The sequence below is a fragment of the Miscanthus floridulus genome, chromosome 15, assembly GCF_019320115.1.
Source record: "Miscanthus floridulus cultivar M001 chromosome 15, ASM1932011v1, whole genome shotgun sequence".
Taxonomy (NCBI): domain Eukaryota; kingdom Viridiplantae; phylum Streptophyta; class Magnoliopsida; order Poales; family Poaceae; genus Miscanthus; species Miscanthus floridulus.
In genome coordinates this window covers 56,298,222-56,313,294 of record NC_089594.1, presented here as the reverse complement: position 1 = coordinate 56,313,294, position 15,073 = coordinate 56,298,222, and the positions used below count along the sequence as shown (strand labels likewise).

The 15,073-nt window shown below is 45.5% G+C and overlaps 1 protein-coding gene across 1 annotated transcript; it reads right to left on the bottom strand.

Moving 5' to 3' along the window:
• Window positions 1-1,169: 1,169 nt before the first annotated feature.
• LOC136508235 (protein NUCLEAR FUSION DEFECTIVE 4-like) lies at window positions 1,170-3,427 on the bottom strand. Its single transcript, XM_066502879.1, has one exon. It carries the CDS (start codon window positions 3,325-3,327, stop codon window positions 1,507-1,509), a length of 1,821 nt encoding a protein of 606 aa, XP_066358976.1. The 5' UTR covers window positions 3,328-3,427; the 3' UTR covers window positions 1,170-1,506.
• Between the last annotated feature and the right edge of the window lie 11,646 nt (window positions 3,428-15,073).

Here is a 15,073-nt window from a genome sequence, read left to right as displayed (position 1 = left end):
ATTCTCTTTGAAATTTTTTATCAATACCAAACATTCACAAAATAATATGCAGCGACACGAATGCACATATATGTTACTATTTTATGATAAATTTTAAATTCATGAGAAATTTATTTATTTCTACATTTCATGAGCACAAAATACAGAATTAAATCATTTTAAACATATTTTCAAAAGAGGCAAATTTTGAGTGTTACATGTACGGAGACAATTTTACCAAAATACTACTGGTGAAATCCTTTTTTTTTTCAGTTTCGTTCCACTCAAAACAAGATGGACGAAGTTGGAAACGGGACGGTGACAAATGAGATAAGTGCTATGTTAATGTTATCATGCCTCTATTGTTTAATAAGAGAAATCTAGTATTTGGTCAGCAAATTGACTCTGCATGTCGTTGTCATATGTTTATTGACTAAAGCAGACTTAATCAAACTTGGTTACATATTTTGCATCATTAGTCGTCTTTTTACTAAGCTCCTTGACTTAATCTTTGTTGCCTATGCAGGCGAGTTGAAAATATGCTCAGCCATCTTTTCTGGTAGTGCTTAGCTAATGGATTTAGCTTGTCATGATACTTAACGTTTGATCAGGGCATCAGGTTGGACTTTCAGATTAATATATACCTTGCGTTTGGCTCTCTTTTGTAGGAGCATGCCACGTTAAATTTTGCAACTTGCACTTGTGTCCAGCTCTCCTACGAAGAACTATCATCATTTACTCATAACCATTGATCTGATATTTTGTATGAGAGTGTGTTCATGTGCTGTTAATACTAGATAGTTACCTAATTTCAACGAAAGTGATTTTGGTTGCAGCGCTGGGCGTGCAGCCTGACCACATCGATGGAGGCCGGAGGGTGACCCCTGAGGCTCGACATGTTAGTTGTGTGAAATGCTTGAAGTCAAAAGCAGCCGCTTCGTAGTATGTCAGAACTCCGCTATCCACGATGACTACAGGTTTGTCCAGACGCCCAAAACTTCAACTTCACTTGATGAAGTTGACAGAAGACAAGGCGATTATTCCCAGCAAATTTGAGAAAGACATGGAGACACAGTGACACAAGGTTAGATACTATTCTGGAAGACGGGGTGTTCGGCTGGTACCCTTGTTCACTGTAGCTCGACTTATTTTGGATGATTCAATAGTGTTCTGTGAGAGAGTACTAGTGGTGCAGGGAGCTGTAAATCTGTAATACAAACATAAACTATGTTCCCGTAACATTGAGACCATGTTACATTAAGTCCATGTATTTTCTTACTTTCTATGGAATTGAACTGTTTTCGGGTTCAAATTTCAGGTGTTGTAAACAGGCCCACACACAGAGGGTGTTTGGAGGAGAGGATGAGGCAAACAGTTGGAGGATCCAATCATCCAAACCCCCCTATGCAAACAGGCAATATGCATATAACACAAGTTGTGTGGTACATAACAGAATACAGAGTGACAATTACGCATGCTGTTTTCTACCCCTCATTAGTCTCCAAACACTGCTCCAATCAAATGAAGCTAGTACAAGTCCTGGTTGACCACCTCTTTCTTGCTCTTGCTCTTTCCCTCCGTCTCCTCCACCATCTCGACGTTATTGCCGTCGGCTCTGCTCCCCTCAGACGACTCAGAGGCCGCCGCCGGTGCCACCTTGAACTTGGCGTAGATGTCCCCCCTGTAGAAGTTCCTTGTCCTCCAGACCAGCACCAGCGACACGAGCGCGCCGGCGAACGTGACGCCCGTGATGATGAGGAAGGGGCGCTTGAAGCACACCACCCCCTTGCAGATCTTGTCCCCCACGGCAGCCACGCCGCCGTGCTGCCTGGTGGCCTCGGCGTCGTACATGCGGCCGGTGATGATCACGTTGAGCACGTAGGCGCCGGCGGGGCTGGCCGCGGAGCCGAAGTTGAAGAGCGACGAGTAGTACTTGAGCCCGAACACCTCGGAGATGATGGCGAACAGCAGCGGCCACTGCGCGCCGAAGCAGAAGCCGATGATCACCGACGCGGCGTACAGCGACTGCGACACGCCGAAGGCGATGAAGAGGTGGCCGATGCAGGAGACGAGGAGCACCGCGGTCAGCACCAGCGGCCGCGGCATCCTGTACCGGGCGAGGAGGAACTCCGAGATGTAGCCGGCGCCCGCGCGGCCGGCGTAGTTCCAGATGCTGATGAGCGAGACGAAGGTGTTGATGCTCTTGGCCGGGTAGCCCAGCGACTGCCCGATCTGCGCCATGTTGTCGATGGCCGTCAGCGTGCCGCCGATGCCGAACACGGAGATGACGAACAGCACCAGCATCTCCACGCTGACCAGCGCCTGCATGATGGAGTAGTCCTCCCCGAGCGCCGGCGGTTTGAACATGTTGGTGAGACAGCCGCCCATGCCGCCGCCGCCGCACAAGGGAGGCGACGACGACGACTCGTCGCTGTCCTTGCCACCATCAGCGCTGCTCGCCTTTGGTTCTTCGACAGCGATGGCCGGCGGATTCTGCAGTGACTCCTCGAGCTGGGAGACGGCCTTGTACTCCTCCCTGACGACCACGCCGACGGGGCTGAAGAGGATGATGAGCAGCGCCGTGGAGGTGACGACGTACGCGGCGTGGGAGAACTGCACCTGCTTCTCCACCACGATCATGACGAGGAGGTAGGAGGCGAGGGCGAGCGAGAGGTAGAGGAAGTGGTAGAAGGGAGTGTTGTAGGGCTTCCCGCCGTCGCTGCGGCGGGCGTACGGCAGCACGCGGATGGTGTAGACGGTGAAGATGTTGAAGGCGGCGGGGAGCCAGGCGACGAGGAGGACGAGCGACGCGGCGTCGTCGCCGTAGATGGCGAGGTAGAGCTGCGTGTAGATGGCGCCGCTGAGGCCGACGAAGGCCTTGAGCAGGCCGATGACGATGCCCCGGCTCTCCGGGAAGTTCTTGACGCAGGCGACCAGCGCGCCCGTGTTGGAGAAGGTGAGCGCGTTGGCGCCGAAGCAGATGTAGAAGCACATGAGCCAGACGGGCGGCGGCGCCGTGCGCCCCGTCAGCGCCAGGTAGATCATGAGGTAGCCGGCCAGGTTCATGCCGGCGCCGATGAGCAGCACCACCCACGTCGGGGCCACCTGCTGCACCAGCCCCGAGATGATGCCCACGTTGGTGCCGAGGTCCTTGAAGAAGGAGAGCTTGTTGAGCGTCTCCTGGTTGTAGCCCAGCTTGGAGCGGAGCACCTTGGAGTAGAGCGCGAAGATGTAGGTCGATCCGGACGCCGCCATCACGATGATGGACGCGTACACCACGAACCACCGGCTCTTCACCACCCGGGACGCAAACGCCGGCGTGCACATGGACACCTCGCCGCGGGCCATGTCGTCTCCGGCCGGCTTTGGCTACCTCTTTCCACACTTTGGTTATAATAGAGGTGGAGATATATAGCTAGGAGAAGGGACACAGCACAGCTTGCCGTGCTGCGAGTGGTACTTATAGGGACGCGTGCACTAGCTAGCCACTTGCAGTGGTTGGTTGACTAGCAATGTATGTGTGCTCGCTGAGCAGACAGAGACAGCTATAACATACACGTACGTAGATACTTGTTCCATGTGAAATTAAAACGGGTTTTGAATTTTTAGATACGTATCTTTTATTGTGTGTGTGTGTATATATATATATATATATATATATATATAGTTTTAATTATGTATCTACGAAATTAGAACAATTTATAATTAAAAATGGAGAAAATAGAAGCTTGGGAAAATAGTAAAGTGGAAAGCGGAATACTACATGTGTACAAAATGGTGTGGTCGATTTACACCATAGTAACAAGATGCCTGCTGCGCCAGATCAGTCGTGACAAAATATTTTAAATCGTGTAAATTATGTTATTTGGAACCATGTTTTTTTCAATAATAATAATAATAATAATAATAATAATAATAATAATAATAATAATAATAATAATAATAATAATAACAACAACAACAACAATAATAATTTATCGTACTCAATTCCATCTCTAAAACAATACACAATTTAAGCATAAATTTTGTAGAAATTAAAAAAAGGTCAAAATCTATATTTTAGATACTGTAAATCTTATCTCCGAAAAGTCATTGCTGATTGTAGATCGTGGAGTAACCATAAATAGAAAGTACAATGACATTTTTGCAAAAAAGGAAAAGAAACCAATGATCAAATTGAACGGACGTGCAGGGTCGTCAGGGATTTTGTTGCCACGTTGTCGCCATTCTTAATTCACATGTATGTTCCAGCAATCCAGCAGCAGTGGATACGCAATATATTAAGAGAGAATTCTGTATTAGGCACCGAAACAAATCACTCTTCCATATTTGACACTGGAAATTTTGAACTTCCTTATCTAGCATCAACTTGAAAATTCCTTCCGTATATGGCATGTCCATCCATTTGATGCAGTAACGGTGTCAAGTGCCACCTAAAATGACATATATGCCCTTCTATGTACCAGCAATATTTAGTGCCAGATATGAAAAAAATAAATGGACATAATGTCAAATAAGAAAAGCACAAATATTATAAATATACTTGTGAATGAAACATAACATTTTGATAATTGAAGAGTGACAATAATAATCAATAAATTTGATGCACAAGCTTCACAAATCTGACCACATTGTCGGCATACTTAAAAAACAAAAAAAAATGTAAACACCTTGCACACCTCACATTAGCTCAACAAATCCATCTAATAGGGGTCTAAGTTCACATGTCCAGATTCATAAATATGCATACATTATCAGGTTCTTAAACATAAACACATGAAGGTTCATACATTAAGCTTCCATAAGGAATCCAACATAACACTCTTATGTGTCAGCATGTAAGCCTCCGGTTCATCTTCGCTTTAGTGGCACTCAGCAAGGAGATGGTTTCTCAAGTCTTCCCGTTCACCTTCTCTTTAGTGGCACTCAGCACTAAGATGGTTTCTCAAGTCTTCCAGCAGCTGCATAAGATCTATTGCACGTGTGGATACATAAGAAAATCAAATCTCATGAGAAAATTACAGATCTATGCTAGCATCAAAGAATTTAGTGAACAAAATAAGTTTACCTATTGCAGCTGTTAATTGGGATTTAATAAAATGTCCTTTGTTTGTGGACCATTCAGCAATAAACGGAACAACAAGATATATAGCTTTCTTTCTAAGCTCCTTAGCAGCTTGTCTTGAACACACATAACCAATAGTAGTATAGCACTTCAGCATATCAACAACATATGCTGCAAAATAAGCAAAACGAAACCAGAAAAGAACTTGGAGTCAATATTTAATTATACTCAGAATGGGATCATAAAAACAAAAGGAAATGCTATTGGATGTTGGTTTATTGCCGGAATCATATAAGGGTACACAGGGATAGAAGGGCAAACAAAAGATTTAGAGCTACCAAGCAGGGCTAAAAGTAGGAAATACATACAGAACTCACGAATTGCGTGGACATACAGCTTAGCAAGTGATTAAAGGGCTATCATTAATATTTTAAGGAGGTGAAGGAATGGTTGTCATGAACACACATCTGCATTAGGGAGTCTAGTAACCTCAGGTTCAGCATACCGATGGATTGAGGAGAGAAACTGCCAAGAAAGAGGCCATGAATATATACAGAAGAGCAGTTTATTACTTGGAGGACTGGATATGCAGTAGGCATATAATTTCTTAGGGATTCATTCCATCAGGTGAAATGCACATAATTTCAATCAATCATGTTTACCATTCCAAAAAAAATACATGGAGGAAGATAGAAGATTTGTACCATGCTTATCAGAAGCCGCCTACAATCCCTGAAAATATTCAGGCAGCATATCCATAGGTAGAAGAGCATCTGTAAATTAAATCATCGAGTAATTGGAGCCTACATTTGTAAGACTACACAACGCAAGTACCTTTGCAGTCGAAACGCAGGTTAGCGAAATAATTGGTGCTGACCATATCTCATAGGGGCAATCCATCGAGCACATGGTATGCAACTCTGGATTCATTCAAACCCAAGCACGATCAGACAATTGGTGTAAGCAAATTGAGAAGCAGCTTAAAAATTTAATAACAAACAAAAAGTAGGGAGTAATGGAACACACAAAGGTAGAACAGGACCTCCATATCCATGCGTGTCTTCTACGTGGCTTCTGTGCAGGGGGAGGCTGAAGAGGAAGAGGAATCGAGAAAAGGCGAGGAGTGAGCGTACCTTGCTGCGTCTCCTACGCTCGCCGGCACCGCCAAGGGATTGATTCGAAGGAGGCAGAGCCTCGCCGATGCTGGGGCTTCCGCGTCGGGTGGGAGCAGGGGCGCCGGTCCACCCAGCCCGGGGCTGTCGCGCCGGGGGCTTCCTCCAGGTCCGCGCCCGGCGCGGCGCTGAGTGGAGGCAGCGAGCGATGCATGCGGGAGGCCCTGAAGGTCGGAGTCGAGCGAACGGCGGCCGACAGCGCGTCACTGCTGGTAGCGGCGCCGAAGGAGAGGCGATGGCGGAGGCAGGTATGCTGCCCGGGCTGGGGCGGAGCGGCCGAGGCCCGAGGGTATATACTAGCGGGCACCCCAGCGGGCAAGGCCGCCCCGCCGCCGCGTCCCCTGCCGGAAGCTCGGCCCGCCCCGCTGCCGCGACCCCTGCTAAACCCGCGCGTCGATCTACCACCATGGGGAGACCTCGGCTGAGGGACCGGCGCCTCTGGCTGAAGGAAGGGCACCGGCGGCCGACGGCTCCTCCGCCCCATCCTCGTCTCCTCCGGCTTCCATCTAGGGTTTTGTTTTTTTCACAAGAAGAGAAGACTGACGGGGGGAAGAAGGGGAGCGAGCGTGCGAGTTTCGCCCATAGCGACTTTCGCCCGTAGCGACTGTCGAGCAGGTGGGTGCGACCAAATTAAACAGAGGGGTATTTTGGTACTTATTAAGAAAAACTGACATGGTCGAGGAAGTCATCAAACGGATGGATGGCCAAAATGGACGAAAGTGCCATATACGGAAGAAATTTTCAAGTTGATGTTAGATAAGGAAGTTCAAAATTTTCAGTGCCAAATATGAAGGAGTGATTTGTTTCAGTGCCAAATACAGAATTCTCCCATATATTAACCAGGTCCGAATCTGACAGCTACTTGCTGCTGCGCAAGGGACGTGTTTCGCTAAGCAGCCGTTTGACTTCATCAGTATAATAGTGTGCCAAGTGCCCATGCATGATCTGAGCACTGCATGCATATACGTTTGCCAAATATATATGCAAGTGTTCCTGCCGCAGCAAGTTGATGCGTGTTAGCTGGACAAGAAAAGACTTTAAGATCATGTGTGGAAGATGTGATTAGCTGTAGTGGATTTCTTATAGACACTTAATCGAGCAAATATTTGCAGAATCTCTCGGCTCCAAAGACGAGGGAAAAGAATTGTTTGTTTTCCTATCCTTAGTGTTTGTTTGGGATTGATTTGTTCCACTTTTTCCCGTTCTACTCCATACTTTCAAAAGAGCATCTTATTTCATTGTGGAACAGGTGGATCTCTCCGGGCCTCCAGCTCCAACTCTAGAAATGAGATGTTTTCCTTGGAAGTTCTATTACACCCTTAGATAATGTTTGGTGTATGTTTTGATGTTTGTAGCATACGTGAGTGATTGTTTTGTTTTTGCCAATTGAAATATGATGTCAAATAGTATAATTTCAAGGAATGGAGGTTTTGTGGTAGGCTAGGGAGTAGGGATGGTTGGTTGATCTTTAGTTGAATGTTGGGCCTTACATACATATCGAGTCAAATACAATATTCCGTTAGTTTTCGTTCTTAATTTCATACCATTATGACTATTAGGGAAGTCATCATGCAAGTATTTAGTCAGTACTCACTCCGTTTCAAATTGTAAGTCGTTTTGGCTTTTCTAAAAGACACAGAATTTAGTATATAATTAGACATAACGTACATCTAGATGCATAGCAAAAGCTATGTACTACAAAAACCGAAACAACTTACAATTTCAAACGAAGTGAGTACAAATTTTAGTATTCTTTTGGTCATTGTGTAAATATGGCAAGTAAATAGAAGGGCAAGAACGCACAACTATGGTACCCCATGCATGGTATGAATAGGCAAAGCAATTATTTACTTCATGTTGATGGCTATATAATGCTAAAATTATGTTTCGAGTTGGACTCTTTTTGTATTGGTTTAAGCTATTGTAACAAGTGGAGGGCTGATCCCCTTGGCTACAAGGAATGAAACTAGATATTTGTTTCTTTATATATATATAAGCGAATAGGCAAAAAAATATCTCTAATCACCGAGGATAGGCTTCTAGTCACCAAATTTTCGCACCAAATAAAGGATGAGCCATTATCCATTTAGGCTAGCCTCACCACTCTGTTTCACTACTATAAAAGTGAACTTCAGATACGGTAGAAAAATAATTTTAGAGGCAACAACAGTGTTCCACCACTCATCAAAGGTCTATGAAAATCATGAAACTACACATCTATCACAACTTGTAAATGTAAGCTATTTTCAGGTGCGGTAGGTAAGAACAAACATCCCTAGAGACTAACTTGTAGGGGCCATTTGTGTTACCACCCTCATCTAGAGCAATTTAAGCAAAGAAGAATACCCCCCCCCCCCCCCTCTCTCTCTCTCTCTCTCTCTCTCTCTCTCTCTTCAAGACCGAATTGTAAGCGCCAAAGAGAAAAAAGGGAGCTTCAAGAGCAAACCTTGAAATAGTATATCTAAAAGGGAATGTTTTGCTTTTGATTTTCATGAGGAGTTGACTCTAGATGGTAAGAATATGCCAATAATCCAATGTTGTTACAGTTTAGTGCTAGATTTTTTTTGTTAATTATGTTTTTGTTTGCAAGATTCTCTTCACGCATAGTGGTGTGCCCCATTAGACATGAAATAAGCTCAAATCTTTGGAGGCACTTTGGTAAACTGAGTAGGCACAGAAGATTCTCCCATTGTTTAGCCCAACTCTACTATTTTCTCTAAGAATGGGTATTATGTTTTGGGTATTGATCAAGATATATGCTTGAGGGGGAGAGAGGGAGGGAGAGTAAAATATTTTTTTGTGAGTTCAATAAATATGAATTGTTGCCATATTAATTTCTTGCAAATTGTTTGTATAACTATAGATATGCTAATGTTTTGTTAACAACATTATTGGCTTAATTAAGATTTAATTTTTATCTAGCTAGAGAGAGGGATAGGTGTCAGGCGTGGTTGCCAAAACTTATTTCTAAAGGCCCATGCGTAGAGGTGGTCGTTACCAAAACCGATTGTATATATAAATCTATTTTGACCGTGGCTAAAAATATTATGTGTAGTAGTATTAGATAAAAAATAGTTTCTATGAGCATTCTTAATCCAACTCTTCCCTTGAACCACAGATAAGTTAGAGAACACGCCTGAAGAATGATCGCCAGTGTGGCAGCTGTGTTGGCATGCACGTACATGACGAATATATTTTAGCAAAACATCATCACCAAGTTGGGAGAAATTCGCTGATCACGCTGGTGAGATGTGATTCGTTGTCGATGCCATCACAATTATAGAAGATGACAGTGCGTTATTGTTTTGATATGCAATGCAAAGCAGCGCTGCTGGTCGAGAAGGGATTAGTAGTAAATAAAGAGCCACGAGGTCTGACTTAGAACAAGCGCGCGATTATTGTATTTGCTTAGCCATGGGATCGCTGGAGCTGCACGCGCCTCCATGAAAAAGGGGAGTGATGGGGATCGGATTGAGTAGAGTATCAGAGATGCATCTTGGTGGATTTTGACTAACTAGTTACGCTCTGCTAGCTGTTACGAGCCGTTAGACCGGCTGATTGATTGATTTGATTATTGTTATATAAAAAGGATCTGTGCGTATCATGCGTGAACTGTGATAGCGTACGTGATGCTCATACATTTTGTGTGTGTGTGTGTATGTGTGTATATATACACACACTTGCATACATATGATTCTGGTTGACTCCACGTTAGAACATGCTTGCAGCAGCTTGCTGGGCTGCACAACGTTAGCCGCTAGCATGCATACTAATTATTTTCACCTTAGTTGTCATATGCTAAGGGGCAGCTAGGAGAAGCTAAGGACCTCTTGTTCTTATTTTGCATGAATGATTCTAACTATATATATATACTAGTGGACATGTATGTGTGGCAGGCACATGTTCATCTTGTTATAATGGTAAAAATTATATGATTCTTATCTTGTCGGGGTTATGATACCCTGGGTATCTCAAGGCACCGATAAGTTAGCCACTTGGATGGCCTACGACAAATGAGCTAATACAAGCCCAAGCGATCGAGGTCCAACTAAGCTATGAGGGCCTAGGCCAATTACTGAGACAGGAAGTTGGGCACAACCTCTTCCCTCTCCCTTCACCGTATGCTGCACAGAATGGCTGGCGAAACACCATCGTGCCAACAGTGCCGTCACGAACGATACTGTAGCACCACGCCACCCCATGCCACGACGTGAGCACAAGACCATGACGACAACCACGTTCGGACGTGCACTGACACCAAGACAAGACGACCTTTCTTGCAAACTAAGATAGTTTCTCCTCCGTCAGGCTCACGACTGCTCGGTCGGGAGAACCTAACTCTTTGTACACAACCTGGCCCCGGACTCTATATAAGGGCAGCCAGGACACCCTTCCAAAGGGACGGACTCTCGAGACTTCATTCAGGCAGTCCCTCTCCACTTTCCTACCTCTTCCACTCTTCTTGCATACCCCATTGTAAGAACTTCAGAGCATTCAACCGAGGAACACACACTCGATCTTTCTCTGAGACTGGACATAGGGCTCTGGCCTGAACCAGTATAGTTCTTTGTGTCTTTGGATGCCACCATCGTCTTCCTGGAGCAGCGCAACATTCGTATAAATTCACTCGTCGATTGACAAAACACCGATAGTTGGTGCCCCAGGTAGGGGACAGTCGCACACACTCTTTGTTGATAAGGAAGCCATGGCTCCTCGCACCATTGATGGACTCGCTCATGGAACGGCCCCCGGTGGCTGCATCCACCATGGGAACCCCAAGTTCGCCAACATCGATGGGCCAACGCCCACGTTTGCCTTCGGCCCTAGCTAGATCTTCTACTCTGGAGTCCTGGACTCTGAGGCCTATGGCGGACACGCTCTCGGAACGGCCTCCAGAGGCCGCATCCCAGAGTTTACCTACATAGGGGGGCCAGCACCCCCTCTCATCTCTAGCCACAACTAGGGCTTCCGCCCAGGAAAACTAAGGTCCATGGCTCATGGCGAACCCGCCCACGGAATGGCCCTCAGCGGCCACATTCTCTTGGGAAATCACGAGTTTGCCTACATCGACGGGCTAATGCCCGTTGCCGACTCCTACCCCGGCCAGGCACCCCATGCTGGGAACCTAGATCCCATAGTAGAACCACGCACTGAACGGCGTCCTCACTACCGGCGAGGCACGATAGATCTGAACGCACGCGAGCGACGAAACCATTCACCGCCATGTGGTGTCATTACAAGCAAGCAAATGGCCACTCGGCACCTTGCCTCGCGAGATCGAGCCTAGAACCAGGGCCAAGCCTCTCATGTAGGACTAGTCGTCCGCCACATCATCACGAACTGCCTCCTAAACATGCGCCACACTGAAAGCCCTAGTTTGGTTTTAGATAATTGATGAAACCTATGCACTAAACTTTGTCATAAGATGTGATATGAACTAGGTTGGTGCAATCCAAGTATGAAGCATGGTGGCACTCAATTGGTGATGATGATCACATAAAATAATGAAGATGGCCACATGTGATGATGATCAAGTGCTCAACTTGGAAAAGAAGAAAGAGAAAAACAAAACCCTATGGAGATCAAGGCAAAGGTATAAATAGGGGTTTTGCGTTTTGGTGATCAAGACACTATAGAGACTGTGATCACATTTAGGATAGATGGTCGTACTATTAAGAGGGGTTCTTAACTAGACAATTCGGTCATCTAGTGCCACTAGGTGTTGGACTTCATGCATTGCATTTAGGGCTAGTGCACTTTGGAGAGCAAGCAAAAATATTTATGGAAAATGCTTTGTGAAATGCTAACTTGACTCTAATTTGTTTTGAGAAAACACTTTGAGAGTTAGCAACGCTTGCAAAGGATTGTTAGACTGCTTGTGGATCGAATTGAGAATCAAAAACGCAGCTAACAGAGGAGTTTGCCTCGAGGTGGTCACCGCCATGGGTACGGCAGTGCATCACCCTAGCCTATCCGGTGATCGGCTAGACGTGGTCGAGAGCAGCAGCTTTAGGGTGGTCACCGCCCCTATCAGTGTACACTGCCACTGGCACGGCGGTGCACCGTCATAGGTTGTCGGGTGCCACCGTCCCTTTTTGGCAGAGAGTAGTGGCAACCGAGGGTGGCACCGCCATGGTCACCACCATGGTGACGGCAGTGCACTGCCCTATTTTTCTAGAGAGGGCCGGTTTCGGGGACTTGGCTAGGATGGTCACCGCCACCCCTAGGGCGGTGCCACCGCCATGCCATGTTCTATGACCAACGACTAGTTTTCTAGATGTTGGAAAGTGACCGTTGGGGCACCACCACCCCAGGGGCAGTGTGCCACCACTATGTCCAGTGCCCCCACGCAGACAGCTCCAAGGGGTACAACGGCTCTATTTGCTTGTGTGGCTATAAATAGAGTGTGTGGCCTTCCTTGGCCACCCTCTTGGCACCTCATACACTTGTGCACACCCTTTGGAAGCTGAGCAACACACTCGACTCACTTGTTCACTTGATTTCATCATCTTGAGTGAGTTTGGAGAGCCACTTGTGCATTGCATTGAGTTGCATAATCTTGTGGCACTAGTTGGGTGATTTGGGCTAGTTGTGAGCTTGTTACTCTTGGTGTTTGCCAACACTTAGATGGCCCGGTGGTTGGAGGATCGTTGAGTGGAGTTGGTAATTGTCTTCAGCCTCGATTGGTTGATTGTGAGGGGTCTTGTGCCTTCCCCGGTGGAGCGCCAAAGGCAACTCAAGTACATTGCTCGTGTCATTGAGCTACCTTACTTGTGGATAGGTTCTTGCGGTGTCCAATTGTGTGGATGAGGTTCGTGCAACACCTCGTAGCCGCCGAACCACCAAGTGTTGGTTGACACAACAGGGACTAGCGTACCGGCAAGCATGTGAACCTCAGGAGAAAAATCTTGTGTCTCTTGTATGATTGGATTTCTCCCAGTGATTGGTTGTCTCCACATTGTGATTGGCTCATTCCTCGATGTGGTGGTATAATCACCCTACTCACCCCATTACATTCCTTGCAAACTAGTTGTCAAGCTCTTTAGTGTAGTTAGTCTTTGAGAGCTTATTAGTTTGGTTAGTGTGACTCTTTAGTTAGTCTTTGAGATCACACTAGCATAGTGAATAGTGACCTAGCTTGTTGTGTGTGCTAGTGATTATAGAAACTAGAATTGTTGAAATAGGTGGCTTGCAACCCTTGTAGAGCTAGAGCAAAATTGTATTTCACCATTTAGTGTACTAACCTCTTGCTCTAGTGTTTTTGTAGAAATTTTTATAGGCTATTCACCCCCTTCTAGCCATTTAGGACCTTTCAAGTGGTATCGAAGCTGTGGTCACTGTTTGTTTCAAGGCTTAACAACCTTTGGTACAAATATGGCTCAAATTGTGTTCAACCATGTTGGGGGTAAACCACCATTCTTTGATGGCACATCTTTTGATTATTGGAAGAGAAAGATGAAGATGTACCTTGGTCCAATCAATGACAAGGTGTGGGATGTGGTAGAGAATGAGTTTGTGATCATTGACCCTACTAATCTCACCGACAATGACAAGATCAACAAGCAATGCAACACTATGGCACTCAACATAATATACAATGGCATTGATTCAAAGGTGTTTGAGCAAATCAAAGATCTTGAGAAGGCAAGTGAAGTTTGGGTGAGACTAGAAGAAACATATGAGGGCACTTCAACGGTAAAAAGTGCCAAGCTCTACATGCTCAAATACAAGCTATCAAAATTCAAGATGAAGGATGATGAGTCCATTCTAGAGATGTTCTATAGGCTACAAGTCATCATCAATGATCTCAAGAGTTTGGGTGAGAAGGTGAAGGATGAGGACTTCTCTCACAAGTTCTTGATGTGTTTGCCAAAGAGATTTAAGACATTGAGAACTATCATCTTTAGAGGTGGATTGAAGGATGTCACTCTAAATGAGGTGCTTGGTGATGTGATGATCGAGGACCAATACAATAGTGATGGTGAAGAGCTTGTGAAGGAAGAAGACAAGAAGAAGAAGAGTGTGGCATTCAAGGCTAGCTCATCATCCAAGAACAAGGGCAAGTCCAAGAAAGAATCAAGTTATGATAAAGATCTTAGTGACAGTGATGATGAAGCTATGGCTCTCTTTTTGTGCAAGATGGGAAAATTCATGAAGAAGAAGGGCTATGGTGCAAGAAAGAGAAGAGATCACACCAAGAGCAAAGAATATGTGAGGAGATGCTACAATTGCAAGAGCCCTGATCATGTTGTAGTGAATTGTCCCTACAATAGTGACAATGATGAGGATGAGAAGAAGAAGCACAAGGACAAGAAGGAGAAGGAGAAGAAGATGACCTTCCTAAAGAAGAAGGGTGGAGGCTATGTGGTCACTTAGGATAGTGATGACTCTAGTGATGATGGCAATAAATCTATCAAGAAAGCACTAGCAAGCATCGCCATCAACAACAAGCTTTCCATCTTTGACACTCCATTGACATGCCTCATGGCAAAGACTACCAAGGTAAAATATGATGTGAGTGATGGTGAATGTGAAAGCGATGCTTGTAGGAGTGACGACATCACCTGGCATGCCAATTAGTTATGTCGACTATCCCTAACCTCTCTACCTAAGCACATTCACATAAACATGTAGGCCCACCAATAGATTTAAAAAACTTAGAGCCAAACTATAGGGTAGACCTAGGAGCAGAAGACACATACGGTTTATTTTAGTGTCACTTACCTTCCGAGTGACCCATCCTGTCTTGCGTTGGTAGCTAGACACCACTCACTCGTAGGGGTTACACATACAGAGACACGCACATACACTTTAAGGCGTAGCACTATTTGTCATCATCCAAGTGACCTATTTCAAA